This window comes from Marmota marmota, unplaced genomic scaffold, assembly GCF_001458135.2.
Source record: "Marmota marmota marmota unplaced genomic scaffold, marMar, whole genome shotgun sequence".
Lineage (NCBI taxonomy): Eukaryota > Metazoa > Chordata > Mammalia > Rodentia > Sciuridae > Marmota > Marmota marmota.
Genome location: NW_026000294.1, coordinates 646436 through 664804, shown reverse-complemented (window position 1 = coordinate 664804; position 18369 = coordinate 646436). Strand labels below are relative to the sequence as shown.

Sequence of the window (18369 nt, the reverse complement as noted above, 5' to 3'; positions counted from 1 at the left end):
CAGCTGCGCCTCTCACTGACTCTCTCCTTCCCTAGCTGCAGCTAACTCGAGTCGGGAAAATGCGACAGCGACTGCCCACTCGAGGTCGTCATGGCGACAGCCAGTGAACGTGTTCCTCTCCTCTGGCAGGCCCCCGAGTGTAGAAGAGCTGCTTCGCGAGGCGCAGCTCAATCTCCAGAGCGTGTTGCAAGGTACTGAGAGGGAGGGGGGCTGCGGCCGGAGCCCAGAGGCGAGCTGCGCAGCAGCAGGAGAAAGGAAAAGAAGAAAGAGGACAGGGACCAGCGAGAGAAAAATGAACAGTTTCAAACCTATCAAAAAACAAAGCACATGTTCTCTATCTTCACCTTACAGACTGATTATTCTTAAACATTCTATTTCCATGGCTGTCTCCTGTTCCTCTGGTTTTCAGTTCAGTAGTCCATAGGTGCTGGGATGGACAGACGCTAAGGCAAAGCAGTGGGGCAAACCCTTCATAAAGAGATCTTGGTGGGAGACTCCCACAATGCAGGCCCACATTCCCTCCAACCATCTTCTTGACTCATCGCCCATGCCTCTGGAATCCTGGCATCAGGAAACAAAGGGGGCATCTGCAGGGTCTCCCATTCTGGGCTTCACTCACTTTGCTCTTACAATAACTTTGCCCACATGCCTCCTGCTTAGCAACTACCTCACTAGTACCTCACTAGCCCACTATACAGCACTCAGAGTTCCCCTGTTTTGTACTCTTAACCAGACTGAGTTTCCTCTCCATGTGAATCACATCTCTGGGCTGCGGATGTAGCACATTGGCAAAGGCTTGCCTAGCATTTGCCAGGTCCTGGGTTCTATTCACAGCATCTCAAAAAAAAAAAAAAAATCACATCTCTTACTACTCATGGGTTTCCAGAAGCCCCTGATGCAGAATCCCCCAAGACATGCCTGGTGGATGCTAAATGCATAGAGGTCTTGTGTCAGCTCTTGTTTATCCATACCAACAACAGTTAATGCCAATGAAGAATAAAAAACAGCCAGTGGGCCTCCCAACTGGACTGTAGCCATAACCCCCACTTCCCTACTAGGGCAGTGGTGACCTTAGGGAAGCGAGGTGCTGAGGGACACCATGAGCCTTGTGTTCAGATAACAAGAAGCTGCCGTGCAGAAAAAAAGAGTCGGTGCTCTCTGTGTTGCTGCCATGGGCAGAATTAGGACCAGTGGTTAGAAATTCAGAGGGAAGCAGATTCCACCTCCAGATAAGGAAGAACTTTTCTGATATGCTTGACTGCCCCAACTGTCCATGGAAGGAATGAGCTGCCCTTGGGAGGGAGGGAGTTCCCCTTCCCTGCAGGTGTATGCTCTGATGCTGAAAGAGCACATCGGGGCTGGGGTTCTGACTCAATGGTAAAGTGCTTGTCTCACATGTATGAGGCACTGTGTTCAATTCTCAGCATTGCGTATAAATAAATGAATAAAATAAAGGTCCATAAAAAGCCATTTAAAAAAAGAGCACATAGAAGGGCTGCTGAGGAGGAAGTCTGAGCACAAAACTGAGTGTTGGATTAAAGAACCCTAAGAGCAAGCCCAAGTTTCCATGATTCTAAGTCTTTGTCCAAAGTATAGAGAGCCATGAATGTTTGTTCTTTTACTGTCTCTTCCTTCATTTATTCATCTGCGTCATCTCTTCAGTCAAATCCATTCAAATCTCATTCATCCTTATTCCCTGGATGCCCCTGAACTTGGCCCTCTTCTATGCTGCTACCTTCTCCTTTCCTCTTCTTCCCCTTAGCCTTCCTAGACATGACCCCACCCACAGTGGAACCAGATCTATACAAGCTCAAGTAAGAATTCTTGTCATCCAGGAAAGAGCTCCAGACAGGACTTTCCAGTTCAAATCTCTCCTTGCTTCATGTAGATCTTTCCTTGCTAGAGTTGCGGAAAATCTGAAGAGCTATAGGGCTTCAAACAAAGGACCTTGTAGCAAAAGGTATCTGCATCCTGAGCCACTACTCTGATTTGAGAACTTAAGGTAGAGGCCATCAGATGAAGACCTGGTGCCTGAAGCGAAACAGCTCAGATTTATTGACTTTCTTTTCTCCTCTGCCCTCATGGAAGCAGGCATCTTTCTATTTCCAAATCCAGTGGCTCCAACACCAGGAATAGTCCAAAGAAAGAACATGAGTCAGGCCTGGCAGCTAGTGCAGGAGCCCTGGCTTGTGGTCCTCCCTGAGCCCAGTGCTTGGCCTTGGCCCCCTAGAGTATGTCTCCACTGTGCTATTTTTCAGAAGAATATGAGGAACAGTACTCGGAGGCCAGACTTCTGGGGCAGACCTTCCGCTCTTCTGATGAGGCTCCTGAGCCCACACCCAGCTCAAGGCCCCAGTCTGCCAAACGTCTGGAATTTGTGTTGATGGTGAGTTGCCTCTTACCCCACCTGGGAGAGCCAGCCTGCTTCCACTGACAGGGGACCTCCAGCTGCTTACATTGCCCACTGGAAGCTACTGCTCACCTCTGCTCACCAGCAGAGTTCTCTGAGGCCCCACTGGATGGACCCTGCACAGCAGGCAACCTGCAGGCAACCTGTCCACGCTTTCCTGCCTCCCAGATGAAGTCTCCAACCACTCTGCCTAAACAGTCATCCTATGGGCTCTGGTTCATCACCAGTCTGTAGCACACCCTTTCCATCACCTTCTCTCCCAACAGCCTACAAAACGGCAGCTGAACGAGGATGAGACTACCACCCAGGGTGTGAGGGCCCCTGAGGCCTCCCTGAGCCTGTCTACAGCCGACAAGCCAACTGCCTGGAATGGCCCCTTCCCTCTGCCCATCCTAGAGGAAAAGCGGTGGCCTCAGCCCTGCTCCACACAGTCTGATCTTGTGCCCATCAACATCTCTGGTAGAGTTGCTTAGCACCACCTGTTTGCTTCCCTCCATGCCACTACAGCCCATCCTCTCCAAATGCACTGGGTTCTGGGGAGGGAGGGCCACTGTCTTGCTACTGGCTCACCCTGCACTGTCACAGTCACGGCTCTAGGGAATGGAGGCATGCAGAAGGGGGACTCTGGCTGCGCTCCTTCACTCCCTATCGTCACTGCCACTCTAGCTGATGCCATTTGATAGCAAACAAAATTTTCTTAACAGAAAGCTCTAAAACTTTGTGAACTTGGATGTTCTTCAGAGCATATATGGAAACTTAAAGTTTGGGAGTTCTGTTTGGTTTGGAGAAAGACAATGTCATGTACCCAAAGCTAGGTCTGGAGTATAGACTGAAGGCAGAGTGGGAGGGTAGGAGTCAAAGGACTGATGGTAAGAGGGGAGGGTCACCCAGGCACAGACCAAAAGCCCTTTCCCACACACTAGGTCTTCTGGCAAGGTGGGCCTCCTCAACTTATTTGGCAAATTTTTCAAGAGAAGGAAATAGTAAGCCTGGCACAGTGATGCACACTTGCAATCCTTGCTACTTGGCAGGCTGAGGCAGTAAGGATCACGAGTTCTAGGCCAGTCTCAGCAAGTTAGCAAAACTCTGTCTCAAAACTAAAAAAAAAGCAAAAGGGCCAGAGGTTGTAGCTTAGTGGTAGAATGCCCCTGAGTTCAATTCCCAGTAGCACAAAAGAAAGAAAAAAGAAAAGGATGTAGTAATAGAGACTAAGGCAAAAAAGACCAAAAGGGACCCTGGGACAACCTTGAGAGTGGGGAGGTAATCTTTATAGCCCAGCTGGCTGTGACTCTGGGGGTCTGTGGCATCCTCTGCAACATTGGCTCTAAGGGGAAGAGGAAGAGAACCAGTCATGACAGAAGAGACAGGGCCAGGGACCTGATGAAATCAAGACCTTAGTGACCCAAAGGAATCAGAGGGAAACTTCAAGCCAGCACAAGCCCTGCTATGCTGGAACAAGTTGATGAAGACAATGAGGACAGCTCTGACCACATGTGAGAATGTTCCCTGGATAAGGGAACATCCTTTGCAATTAGAGTCATCTTGGGGAATGAAAGGCAGGAAGTAGAGCCCATCACCTAGGGAAATAAGCCAGAGGAAAAAGGGCTGATGAGGAGAGACTCACAAAGTGATATTGGGCACTCTGTTTCTAAATGACTATCTTACTGACCCTGAGTTTTGCCCACAGAGCCACTTGTTGCTGTGTATCTGTATGTTTGTGTGTGTATGTGCATGCACACATGCACACTCACACATACAACTGTGTGGCTGAGAGGGGACGATCTACTGAGCCAGTTACTGAAAGAGAGACAGGGAGAGGGGAACTGCGTACCTGCTTCCACAGCATTGCCTCACCCCCACTTTGCCCCAGCAATTTTGCAGGAGCCAAAGACTGACCCAGAACTTTAAGAGAGCTAGGGCTCAGCTGGGTATGGCGGTGCACATTTTTAATCCCCGCTACTCAGGAGGCTGAGGCAAGAGAATCACAAGATCAAAGCCAACCTTGACAATTTAGTGAGACTCTGTCTTAAAATATAATAAGAAAGTATAGGGGTATAGCTCCTAGAGTGCTTACCTAGTGCAAGACTCCAAGTTCAATTCCTAGCACTGCAAAAAAGACCATTGCAAAAAACAAAAAAAGAAAAGAAAAAAGAGCCGGCGCGGGTGTGGGGGATAACATCACCATGCAGCAGCCAATTTTGGTAAAATGTGACCAGGAGACTGTGGAACAGAATATCAGGCTGTTTCCTAGATGGTGGAGGGGGAGCAGTGGACAGCTTCTTGGAGACACTGGCCTCACCTGGCCCCCTATAAAGACTTTCTCACAAGATATCACAGTCAAGCAACATCTAATCTCAGTCAGTCACTCTGCACTAATGGTTTTCACTCCTGACTATACATCTGAGTAACTGCGGGAGGGGTTCTAGAAAATACTTCTTTCTACTTAGGCCTTACTCTCACAGAGTGAAGTATGTGTTCTAGAGTGGATTCCAGGCCTTGGAAGATTCAAAAGCTGCCCAGTTTATTTCAGAATGAAGTCAGGGTTGAAAACCATTGCCCTAATCCACCTAAGATTTAAAGGTGACCTGGATGCAGCCTGTGAAACAGCATGTGTCCCTTGCACCAAATAGGGAAGGATAGGGAAGAAGTGCCACCACCTGGATGCTATTCATGCTCATTGCTACTGCCGTCATCCCTTCTCTCTACCTCAGGCCAGTTTCACTGTACTTTAAAGAGAAACCAGGATGCACCCAAGTGTCTTTATTTTGGCTACAGGACAGCAGTTTGATAAACACGCAAGTTTGCGACACTCGTTGTTTAACACAGAAACAGCCGTGAACCCCAAGTCCACCCTGAGGCGGAGGCGGACCATTATTGGATTCTCTAACTTTTCCCAGCGAGACCAAGGTGACCCCACCACAGCAATCCCCCAGAACCTTCCCCTCTTCCACTTCCACTGGTCCTGCCACCCAAGTGGCATTGTGGTATTGGGGAACAGTAATAATTCAAAGGGGTGGGACTTTAGACATCCTGAGAAAACCAATGTGGTAATTAAGGATAGCCAGGAGAGTCTTGTCAAGGGCATCAACTGAATAAGGAGAGCATGTTCCCAGAACTCATTTGCTCATTACATTATTGTTTTCCATTATAAATGTAATGTGTCTGGGTGCGGTTGTGCACACCTGTAATTCCAGATGCTCAGGAGGCTGAGGCAGGAGAATCGTTAAGTTCAAAGCCAGCCTCAGCAAACGTGAGGCGCTAAGCAACTCAGTAAGACCCTGTCTCTAAATAAAATACACAATAGGGCTGGGGATGTGGCTCAGTTGTCGAGTGCCCCTGAGTTCAATCCCCAGTACTCCCCCCACATAAATAAATAAATTAATTAATGTAATGTAATGTGACCTCATATGCCAAATTTAAACAAATAGATAAACAGGGTGGGGTGGGGGATCACCACCAAAACCACCTCTTCACTGAACCATTATTACCAAATGCTTCCAAAGAGCACAGACCCAGACTGGGAATGTCAGTGGTAGAACACTCACCTAACATGTGCAAGGCCCTCAGTTCCATCCCCAGAGCCACAAAAAATAAAATAAAACACACACACCAGAAAGATGGATGTGATCACTTACTAACTACAAGGCCTTGTCCAAGTTACACAACCACTCTGAGCCTCACCTTCTTCATCTGTAAATTGGGGATAATGATACTGACCCAGTTGAGTCATTATGAGGATTAGACTTTTTTTGTGTAATCTGCCTGACATGTACCTGGTATATAGTCAACTTTCAACAAATGGTGGCTATTTGTATAAATTCTAGCAGAAGTAATAATAATGATACAATAGTCATAATTGTGTATATGAGAAAAACCTCTGGAAATTTGCAACACCTGAGCAGTTTCCTCACATCTATAGGTTATTCTGAGTCTTTTGTGTTGCAAAGGTAAAAAACAACAGATGCCAAAAATGCAGTTAGGCTCTGGGCATTCCACCTATGGCATATTCCACACTCGCTGCTAGAGCTGCAAGTTACACAGTTTAGTCAGTTTGGAAGCCTTTGCTCTCATGTCAGGATTGACAGACACTGGGGGCTGTGATGGTTTCATGAGCCTGGGGAGAAAGTATGGGAAAAATTCAAGGTGTTCCCATGGGATTCTTCCCCGCTAAAGGGAATCATCAAACCTGGAAAATCTTTGGCAGCATCTGGACGATTCAGGGGTACCCTGACTCACTTGTGGCCATGGGCAGGAACCCAAATTCCCCAGCATCTTCATCTATGAAAAGGAAGAACCAAGGAATTGTGAGCAAGCTGTTGGTAAATGCTTCTTGGCAAAAAGTTGGTGCTCCTGTCTCAAAACAGCTGATGGGGGATCCCTTGCTGTACCCCTAATGTTCTGTGCTTTCTTCCTCCAGGTCACAGCAACGGCCCAGCAGGCAGTGTGGCTCGATCTATCACCTCAGACACCAGGCCTGGTCACTCAGCTCCACAAAGTGTTCATGGAAGAGTTGCTGTTGGGCAGGAAGCTCAGTTCCCAAATCTCTCCTCTCCAGGACTGAGAAATCCATCTAGTGAGCCCGAAGACCCTCACCAGGCACATAGTGGCCCAGACCCTCCTGGCATGGAGAGCATGGGAATGGTGTGTAGTGTCCCCAGTTCTTGCAATGGACCAACAGAATCAACGTTCTCTGCTTCCTGGAAGGGAGATGCTTTTACCTACATAACTCCAAGTGCCACCAGCCAGAGCAGTCAAGTCAATGAAAATGGAAAAAATCCTTCCTCCGGGAATTCTTGGGTCTCTCTGAATACACTTCCACCTCTGGTTCCTAAAGAGGCAGCTTCCCTTTTTGTCACCCGTGATAACCCAGCAGGGTGCAGTGGGTTAACTGGCTACTCTGAGCACCCTACTCAACGAAGGCAAGTGCCAGAAAGACCCCCTAAGATTGGCTTTCTGACTGGTGGTACCTCAAGGCTTGAGACAGACCCAGGTGGGACCAGCAGATTTCGGGAGCGGTCATTATCTGTGCCCACAGACTCAGGAACCACAGATATAGACTATGAAGAAGAACAGAAGGCCAGTGAGGCCTGTGCTCTGCCTTATGCCAGTACAAGCTCTGAGGGCAGTAACAGTGCTGACAACATTGCATCCCTTAGTGCTGAGCAGGAGGCCCGTCACAGAAGGCAGAGATCCAAGAGTATCTCACTCAAGAAGGCCAAAAAGAAGCCTTCTCCACCAACACGCAGTGTCTCACTGGTCAAAGATGAGCCAGTCCTCTTGCCAGAAGGTGGATCAGCATTGCCCAAGGACCAGAGGCCCAGGAGCCTTTGCCTCTCTTTGGAACACCAAGAACATAACCCATCCCATCCAGATGCTCAGGGTCACCCAGCTATGCCAACCCTCAAAGATTCAGAAGGTACACAATTCTCCCACCACTGGTATCTTACTGACTGGAAGTCTGGTGACACCTACCAATCTTTGTCTAGCTCCAGCACTGCCACTGGCACCACAGTCATTGAGTGTACCCAAGTTCAAGGCAGCTCAGAATCTCTTGCCTCTCCTTCCACCTCCAGAGCCACAACACCTTCCCAACTCTCCATCGAGGTGGAGGCCAGAGAAGTATCCTCCCCAGGAAGGCCCACTGGACTGATGTCACCTTCCAGTGGATACTCCAGCCAGTCAGAGACACCAACACCCACTGTCTCCATGTCCTTGACCCTGGGCCACTTACCCAGTTCAAGCAGCAGTGTCCGGGTACGTCCAGTGGTACCTGAAAGAAAGTCATCACTACCCCCGACATCACCAATGGAGAAAATTTCCAAGTCACGGCTATCATTTGACCTACCATTGACCTCTTCAGCCAATCTAGATCTGTCTGGGATGAGTATCTCCATCCGCAGTAAAACCAAGGTGAGCCGCCATCACTCAGATACCAATTTTGGAGCCAAGCTGGCACAGAAAACTAGTCCCAACCAGCCAGTCATGCCCATGGTTACTCAGTCTGACTTGCGTTCTGTTCGCCTGAGGTCAGTCAGCAAGTCTGAGCCAGAAGATGACATTGAGAGCCCAGACTATGCTGAGGAACCCACAGCAGAAGTCTTCACCTTGCCAGAAAGAAAGGTGAAACCTCCTGTAGCTGAGAAGCCTCCACTGGCCCGAAGGCCTCCAAGCTTGACCCATAAACCACCATCTGTCCCAGAGGAATACCCACTAACTTCACCTGTGACCCCCAAGAATGCCATTCAACCTATGAGGCCGCTCCCCCAAGACAGCTACACGGTGATGCAGAAACCAAAGCCCTCTAGCTTCCCTGATGCCCGGAGCCCAGGGGAGTCAACAGGACCCTCATCTCTTGTTTTCACGCCTTTTGCCAGTTCCTCTGGTGCTTTCTTCTCAGGAACACAGCAACCTCCCCAGGGATGTATGGGGGACGAAGGCCTCAAGGTGAGAGCCCTGCCTGAAAGAATTAGCCTCCAGAGCCAGGAAGAAGCTGAGAGAAAGACAGGCAAGATTCCACCTCCTGTACCAAAAAAGCCCAGTGTGCTGTACCTGCCTCTTACCTCTCCAGTAGCTCAGATGGAGGCCTATGTGGCAGAACCAAGACTGCCTCTCAGTCCCATCATCACCCTGCAGGAAGATACCAAGTGTCCCCCAATCAGGGATGACCTGCCTGGTAAAAGGACAACTTCAGCTCCAAAGTTTGACAGTGAAAAGGAGGCAACCTCTCTGGGTTAGTAAATTGTCCATGGGCTTTTTCTGTCAATCACAGGAGGGATGTGGGTGAGGTTGGAGTACCCAAGGAAGAAGCAGATGCTCCAGAATGCTTATCCTCATCCCAGGATAACCAAATCAGTAGGAACACCTCTTGAGGATTTGGGTTATTCTGAATAGGAATTGTAGGCAAGTAGGCCTTACTGTCCTTGGGGTCAGGACTGATCTAGGGAAGATCTCCAAAGTCAAGTCTGGGTGAGTCTACCCTTGATTCAGGTGCTGAGATAATGAAATCAAACTAGCCCCTAGGACACTAGGACATCAGGATCTACTCACCAGGCATGCATCCCCTGCCTAGCATTTTATTTCACTGAACAGTACTTTTCTTTACCCACTAAATGTAATTTCATGCAGGGGACTCAGTACACTCACAGATCAAGTTCAAGTGCCATGGCTGGCATGCAGGCTTCTAAAACAATGAATTCAATTACCACCAGTACCCTTTCTTGGTGCCATCAAGAGGTATCCACTTCCTTGGAACCATAAGAGCTAGTTAATGATTCACATCCTTTTTGTTTGTTTCTCACTTTTTTTTTTTTTTTTTTTTTTTTTTTTTTTTTTTTTTTTTTTTGCACTAGTAGGAATTGAACCCAGGGGTTCTCTCCCACTGAGCTGCATCACAAGTCCTTTTTTTATTTTTTTATTTTGAGATAGGATCTCGCTACGTTACCCTGGCTGGCTTCAAATTTGCCATCCTTCCTGTCTCAGCCTCCTGAGTAGATGGCATTACAGGCGTGTACCATTGTACCTGGCTAATTTCCACCTTTTAGTTTCAATTGTAAAATGCACATAATATTTACCATCTTAAGCATTTTTTGTGGTAAGTGAGGATTGAACCCAGGGCCTCAAGCAGACAAGGCAAATACTCTACCACTCAGCTATATCCCCAGCACCCATCCTAACCATTTTTAAGTATGCATTGATTTAGGGTTAAATGTATTTGTATTGTTGAGCAACCCATCTCCAAAACCCTTTTCATCTTGCAAAAAACGAAAATCTATACCCATTAAACAACACTTATTTTCCTCCTCCCCCAAGGCCATTGCAACCACCATTCTACTTTGTGGGTCTATGAATTTGGCTACTCTTGATATCTCATAGAAGTAGAATCATACAGTACTTGTCTTTTTTGTGACTGGCTTATTTCATTTAATGTCCTCAAGGCTCATCCATGTTTCTCATCTTTTTAAAATCCTTAACAACAAATCTCACAATCTCATGACCTTCTAAAACAAGCAAATAAATCAAAGTCATGGGTTATTTTAGAATGTTACCTCAAGCTGGGTATGGTGGCACATGTCTGTAATCCCCAGCAATTCAGGAGGTTGAGGCAGGAAGATTGCAAGTTTGCAGCCAGCCTCAGTAACTTAGCGATACCATCTCAAAATAAAATAAAATAAAAAGGGATGGGGATGTAGCTTAATGGTATATCACCTTTGAGTTCCATCTCTAGTACCACAAAAAAATGAAAAAAGAATATGCTTCCTCATACTCCACAGGTTCCTGCTGAGATTCAGACAGGTCCCACTTTCACCCACTGGATAAGAGTCATTCCTTAAGCTTGCTCTTAGTTCCTTGAGTTTTAAAAATGGAGAGCATCATATTAAATGATATAAGCTAGACTCATAAATACAAGGGTTATGTGTTTTCTCTCATTTGTGCAAGTTAGAGAGAAAAGGGATATCATGAAAATAGAAGGGAGACCAATAGAGTAAAGGAAAGATCAGGAAGAGAGAAAGGAATGACAAGAGGAGGTAATAAGGATTTCAGTTGATCACATTGTGTGATATGGCCAGGAGCAGTGGTGCACACCTGTAATCCTAACTACTTAGGAAGCTAGGGCAGAAGGATCACAAATTTAGAGCCAACCTGGGCAACTTAGCAAGACCCTGTCTCAAAATTTTTTAAAAAATTAAAAGGGCTGGGGATATACTTCAGTGATCAAGCACCTCTGGGTTTAATCCCCAGTACCAGAAAAAATGATGTAATGTGCATGTATAAATATGCCATAATTAAACCCTTTATTCTGCATAATTATTACACACCAATAAAAAATTATGTATTTAAAATGAGAGGTGCCAGGGGTGTAGCCCAGTTGTAGAGCACTTATCTAGCACGTGTGAAACCTTGGGTTCCATCCCTAACACTGGAACAATATATATATAAATAAATAAAAATTAGGCTGAGATTGTTGCTCAGTGATAGAGTGCTTGCCTAACATGTATGAGGCACTGGGTTCAGTACTCAGCACCACATGAAAATAATAAAAAAGATACTGTGTTCATCCACAAGTAAAAAAAAATATTAAAAAAAATAAAAATTAAAATAAAACAAGAGAATGCTTAGACCACCTGTTGTCATGAAAAAGGCACATGAAAACAGTGACCCAGAGCAATCTTCACCACTCACTCTACCTTGGGGAAATCATTCTTCTTCACGTTCCTTCTCTGCAAAACGAAAGCATTATAAATCTCCACCCTGCTGCCCTTCCATAGTTACTTTGAACATCACATGAAATAAACATATAAGAATGAATGTGATTTGTCCTATCTGTTGTGGTCAAAGTCATTCATTCCTTCTGGTTCTATGCCTAGGGAGTTCTGTGGAGCCAAGCACCGAAGAGAAAAGTTTAATCAGTGATAAAACAGCCGAATGGATTGCGGAGGAGGATGATGACGTGTTTGTGGCTTCACGCACAACTGAAGATTTATTTACTGTGATACACAGGTCTGAACCATTTTCCTTCATTCTATTGCAGTCCCTTTTTCTACTTAAAGAAAAACTGCTGCCTCTAAGCAGCCATTACAATTGCAACTGGAGACTACATTCAGATACTCACATATGTGAGTGCAGTCCAGGGCCTCACATCTCAAATTTACTGACATCTTTGGGTAAAGTGGAGGAGGGGAAGGGAGGGGAAGACCAGGTGCTGAGTGAGAGGCCCCTCGTCTCCTAGCAACCACTTGGCCTATTGTGGCTCCATCTGCTCTCTCACAGCTCTGTCTACAGTCAGAGACATTTAACCCTTCACAGAATTCCTTGTACCACAAAATCCTATCAAGAGATGATGTGGGGCACTTAGGCAGCATATCAAAGCAGGAACTTAGGCAAAGGGGGAGTACATGAGGCACAGGGGCACAAGGCAGAGAGGGGCTTGGTGACAAGGAACCTGGAAAGAACCCAGTTACCAGAGCCTGAGCACCAGTTCAGAACAGAATCAGTCCCAAGACTGTCCTGATTCAGTCACCGAGCTACTAGCCTAGACTACTAGCATTTGTCCTTGGTCCCAGAACCTGGGCAGGACCGAACCTGCAGGCACAGGCCAAGGTTCAGTGGACATTGAAGGGCATGTGGAGAATGCAGGAGGGGCCAATCAGGGACTTAAGGGCTTAGAGGTAGGAGAGAAAGCCAGTCAATACACTTTCAAGACTACCATGTACACATTCTCAGTTGCATCACTATGAATTTTTGGTAAATGTCTGCTCCCCAAATTCACTCAGACCAAGCTTTCTCTTATTTAGGTCCAAAAGAAAACTGCTTGGCTGGAAGGAGCCTGGAGAGGGCTTTGCCAGCAGCAGACCAAGCTCTCACTCACCGGTAAAGAACACAGCTGATTCTCCAATCAGTGAGTCTGCCACCATTGCAGGGTCAAGCGGCATTGCCAGCCTAGATGCTGGCAGAAATGATGATTTCAAGGCCTTGCTCCTGAAGAAGGGAAGTAAGGCAGCTCCAAGGTCCCGCCCCTCAGCAGCTGAACTGCTGAAGACCACTAACCCACTGGCTAGGAGAATTATTGCACAGTTTTCAAAAGACTATGAAAACACTGATAACTCCAGTACCTAAGCCCTGGGTTCAAAAAACAGGGTTTACTTACTAAACTTGAGTAGAGAAGGGGGAAGAGAAAGGGTTATAAAAAGGAACCATGGAAATCACAAAAGAGCCTACATTTCTTTTACATTAACTCACACTCTGGCCAGCAGGAAAGAGCCTACTTCAACTAGAACTGAAGTTGTAAGGCGCTGGAATGGTCTTTAAACATTTTGCACTTCCATAATTACACCCTCACCATGACTGGTTACTGGGTTTCTTCTTATTTTCCCCCAGTGGTGTGCACTGACTAAGGAGGAATTCTCAGAAGCAAAGGTTGTGCCATCTTTTTCATGTCACCTTTTCAATTAATGTCCTGGCTGCTCCAGCCCTGGCTCCCGCCACTGGCAGCCGCAGTAGGAGAGCTGAAAAGGGGCTGTCAACCCCTTGGGGGTGGGGCCATCGGGTGCCATTGCTGATTATTCATTCTCATGAGGAAGCCTTGACAAACCTGTATGGAGATACAGAAAAACTGTGAGGCCTCCTTAACCACAGTGTGATTCCTCCAGTGAGTTTTACAGGTGTGCACTTATTTCAGCATGAGGTTGATTGGATGGCTTTTGTGGTGCAAAATATGAATGTGACTCTATCCTGAAACTTCATGCCTTTTTCAGTTTGATTGTCTACACGGAGATCAGGGTGATGAGTTTCAATAAATGTATAGGACCTCCCAACATTATCTAGAAAAGGTCCTGACTGGATGGATTTGGATGAACCAAGCTCAGCCAACAAACAAAGTAGCTGTTCCCTCAGATCTATCCAAGGTAACTCGCACGTGCGCCTTGAGGTCCTTCAAATGTCAGTCAACATGGATAGCCAAGATCTGTGCCCAGGTCATGCTGCATTCTAAGAATTCCTGTTTCATTTGCATATAGCATTCAGTACAGGAAGTAATTAGCTGAAGGGCCAGCATCATCAAAGGCTCAAGGAGAATAAGTGCATTTTTCCCCACACCATTCAATTCAGATGGCACTTTGTGGTTGGTTGGATTTTGTTTAAAGGAATTCTGACTCTATTCCAAAAACCAAGAACTTATAGATTAAAAGGATCTACCCAGAATCTTAAAGGCAACCTTGCAAGTTGCTATGGCCCATAAGGCAAAAAGGGCTACTTTTTGCCATTTACAGTCTGCTGTTTGACCAACTTTCAGTTAACCATGCTCTGGGAGTACATAAGAACTTGGGTAAATGGGATACTGAAAGAGTTTTGGAACAGTGATTGCAACCCCTCCCCCATCCAAAGCTATCAGCTGCTAACTATTCTTTTCAGCTCAATTTTCTAAGCAGAGCAAGAGCAGTGATTCATTTGATTTCCATATCCCTAATTTCTGGGAGTTAAGGACAAGACAGGGAAAGCATTGAACAGAGAAAACCTACTGACCAATGTTGGAAAGTTTTAATTGTCTACCGGTCCCAAGAGGCAAAAAAGAAAGTCAAATGAAATTGTAGCCTGCTTCACAAAGAGGGTTCCCAGACCCCTTCCTCCTTTATGCTCACCCTACAGATTCATTTGTCAACTTCCTGGAAGATGCATCAAGAGTTCCAGTGACAAGCAGATCTCAATTTTGATAGGACACTCTTCACCAATGAGAAGCAAGTTCTTAGCTCAACTGTCCACACTCCAGTTGGACAGAGAAACTGAAAACCCACTTTAAGTGCTAAGAAGACTCAGGTTTCTCACACAGAAGCCCTAGGCCTAGGCTACTGGTTGGTCCAATTATGAATTCTAGACTAATGGGAACAGCCAGGCTCACCAACTCCCTTGCAATCAGCAACTCTCCCGATTTAGAAAGAAGCCACTGAGAATGGTAGACAGCTGGTCAAAGTCCAGTTGCTTTTGAAAGTATTTGAACTATCTGGTTTGAAGTTTCTGGGGGGTTGCCAGAAATGAAATAAAATAGATTCATCCTTGGCCTTAGTTTATACATGAATGCTACACTTATCTGTCCTGGACTCAGAATTCCAAATGATGGAAACATTTTGCTCTGGAAGGAAATGAAGGAGTGTTTGTGTTTTTGCCTAACAAAAGTGAAAGGCTGCCAGGGCCTGCTCCTTGGGAACCATTATGAACAGCTGAACTCTAAAGTATGAGAGTATAATGTAGGACTTATTACTTCTGCTGTTTTTTTCTGGAAGCTTCTTGTTTGTGAGTTCTAGTGGGTTTTGCCTCTCCCTTTGCTTTGCTACCTATGGAGATATTCCCTAAAGTTTCTAAAGCTAAATGCCCAGACACTTTGGTGTTTTACAATTTCTGTGATCCTTGTTCTCCTCTACAGAACTCCATATGCCTAGAATTTTTTTAATATCTTTGCATCATTACCATGGCCCACACATGTCCCCATTAGCACAAGAGGATTTGGGAGCAGAGATTGTATGGTGAGAGACAACATTTAGGACTGGAAATATTCATTTAATATTTTGCAAAAGATGGATCTAGTCCCCCAAAAACCAAACCGTAAATCTTCTACAATTCATTGATTTAAATAACACCAAGCATCTTTTCTTCTCCTAACACTCAACCTCTCTCCTGCCCTTATCACTTTTTTGTGGTGCGAGGATCAAACCCAGGACCACATGCATGCAAGGCAAGTGCTTTACCACTGAGCTATATCCCCAGCCCTGCCTTGATTACCATAGCACCAATTCTCTCTCCCACCCAGGCATTTACCACCATGTTTGCCACTTTCTGGGCCTACTCTGCTGAGGCTGGAGGAGAGAGAAATCCCCTTCCAAGAAGGCTCTCAGTAAAGCTACTAGCACTGCTATGACTATTATGAATAATAATGAGAATAATTTCCAAAAGTGGAATATTGAAGAGGTTGGAGGGAAGTGAAGCTGGCCCCAGGATGTCAGTTTCCAACTTCAACCCTCTTATCCCCACCAGTAGTAGTAGGTGGCTTTGGTCTTGTCATGAGCAGAGGGAGCCATCCCCAAAGAGGCAGTTAATTGGTATCTCAGAATGCTTTGCATGTAGTGGGGATTCATTACATATTTGTGGTTCTAAGGTGGACATTAGTAAGTTCTTAGTTCAAATGCAGGCTTTGCTGGTGCCTCCTCTCTTTTGCCTGTACTACTTGGACTGCCTGGGCCTCCCACCTGGCCCCAATTTGTCCCTCAGCCCCAACACCCATGAACTGCAGCCCTAGATAATAGCTCAACCATGAAGGACACAAGGCTACAGGCAGCCAATAGTTCACATTGGTTTAATGACCACAAGTTGACCGGCTGATAATGATCTGGAGAAATTACCACGAATGAATAATGACAACAGAGTCTCCAAAGCTGTCCTAACAAGCATTTTTGTCTGACATCCACTTTAACTATCTAGACAACACAGATCCGATTGTACCTATCTCTCTGAGCAGATCTGCCCATAAACCTGTCTTCTTCCTCATCCCGGAACTAGTCAGGAAAAAAAACAAGTTCATGCTCAGTTTGCTCCTCACTGGTTCAGCCTTCCATATTCACCAAGTCTGTGACACAAATGGTGAGCTTTCGCTTTAATATGATTTGCCAGGGCCAGGACTAGGGTGAGGTGGGCGAAGTGCCAAGTAGGCGCCTGCCTGCTCTAAGGGCCTTGCAAGTGCCTTACCCTCGTCCAGGCCTTGTGATTTGCACTCTTCAAAGTGATATCAGTTTCTCTTCTTCCATGTATTGTTCTGATTTGGGAGGCTAACTTCCTATCTGTTGTTGCACCAAATGTTTTATTGGTATCTGTTCTTTCATTCACTGCTAGAAGCCTTTGTATGCCTACGCATCACAGAATCTTCAGAGTTATCAAAAAACATAGTTGATTTCTAAGTAACCTGCTCCATGCGACAAGTTAGCACCCATTTCAGTAGGGACAGCCCTTCAGAAAAATAGTGAATAAACTGGAGGTCTGCCCACGCCATCCTCAGTCTCCTTCTGCTCCCTTCCCCCAGCACCAACTCTCCTTAGTGCCTCCTGCTTTGTTCTCCCCTCTCTAAGAAAACATGCTCTCAGGAAAGGGATAAATTAATTTACTTTGAGATTATAAATAAGGCTTAATGCTACCTCTTTTGAGGGTTGCTTGCATTTTAACAGGGGAAAGCCTGAAGCCAAAGGAATGAAGTTCTACTTGCAGAATGTTAGGCATCAACTAATTGTAAAAGTGTATTTTTCACCATGGAAAGGCCAGATTCCCTGATGGCTAACTCCAGAGTATAGAAAATAACTTTATCTCCTGGAATAATTATAGATACTAGCTGATGGTCAACCAGATTATCCAGATACCCAGTGCTGTTCAGTATGGTTACTACCAAGGGACTCTCAGAATTGGCTACTAAAAGCCACTGAGAAGGCCTAGATCATTCATATTGTACATTAACATGTTACATAACAGAGTTAATACTACTTATCATTTGAGTAAAAGAACACAAAGATTTGAAGAGTTTGTGGAAATGTGTCCTGTTTGTGAAAGATTAAACTGTGCAACCCGTGTCCATCAATGTCAGTCGTCCAGTATTGGTAGTGATACTTATTGGAGGTACAACTTTATTAAACACAGGCCTCTACTCTCCCTCCCCCCATTTTACCTCTGTTATGTGCTATCACTTCAGCTTGGTGTGAGAATGAGACCATATTATTATCAGAGCACCCAGTCCCTTTAAAGCCTTTGCATGTATTTCAGCTATAAGTGACAAAGATATTAGATTTAAAAGGATGAGAGAGTGGGAAAGAGATACAAAGAAGTGCCTTTGTCAAAGGGCAGAAAACAGTATAATGATTTAAACAATGATGAAATAAGCAAAGTTTTAGAATACTTTGAAATAGGCTTATAGAGAACTATAGTAGTAAATGGTTATGAACACATATTAGGGGCACAACACTTTTAATACATTAGCAAAAGAAATTTGCATGAGCAATGGATTATGTAAGATAGGTATATACTTTTGTTCAGTAAAGCCCAAAATCTAGGCCAGTGATTCTCTTAAGTGTGGTTCCAGGACTGGCAATAGCAGCATCCATGGAGGAGAGAGAGAGAGAGAGAGAGGGAAAGGGAGTGTGTGTGTGTGTGTGTGTGTGTGGTCCAGTGATGTTACTCCTTCAAGGCCCTGAATCACTACAGCCACAACTCTTCAACTGATCCCAACCTTCCTGTTATTTTGGATGACATTACAGTGATCAGTTTCTGGCCAAAAGATGTATATCATCGTCTTAGTCAGGCATATATTTGTTCGGTGTTAAGAAATTATCAGATTGAGGGCCAGGGTTGTGGCTCAGTGGTAGAGCACTTGCCTAGCATGTGTGAGGCACTGGATTTGATTCTCAGCACCACATATAAATAATAAATGAAGGTCC

General features: G+C 45.6%; 1 protein-coding gene across 9 annotated transcripts in view; it reads left to right on the top strand.

Moving 5' to 3' along the window:
* The window catches only part of Nhsl2 (NHS like 2), a 159731-nt gene extending 142275 nt beyond the window's left edge, over positions 1–17456 (top strand). For 3 of the 9 annotated variants that reach the window (XM_015501575.2, XM_048797216.1, XM_048797217.1), the window contains exons 2-8: positions 36–191; positions 2259–2386; positions 2677–2869; positions 5186–5317; positions 6828–9140; positions 11776–11908; positions 12703–17456. In XM_015501575.2, the coding sequence (XP_015357061.2) occupies positions 36–191; positions 2259–2386; positions 2677–2869; positions 5186–5317; positions 6828–9140; positions 11776–11908; positions 12703–13024 (3377 nt within the window). In that variant the 3' untranslated portion in view covers positions 13025–17456. Of the gene's footprint in view, positions 1–35; positions 192–2255; positions 2387–2676; positions 2870–5185; positions 5318–6827; positions 9141–11775; positions 11909–12702 lie in introns of those variants that run through there. The other 6 variants (XM_048797223.1, XM_048797220.1, XM_048797221.1 and 3 more) reach the window with 4 other exon arrangements.
* Positions 17457–18369: the final 913 nt, after the last annotated feature.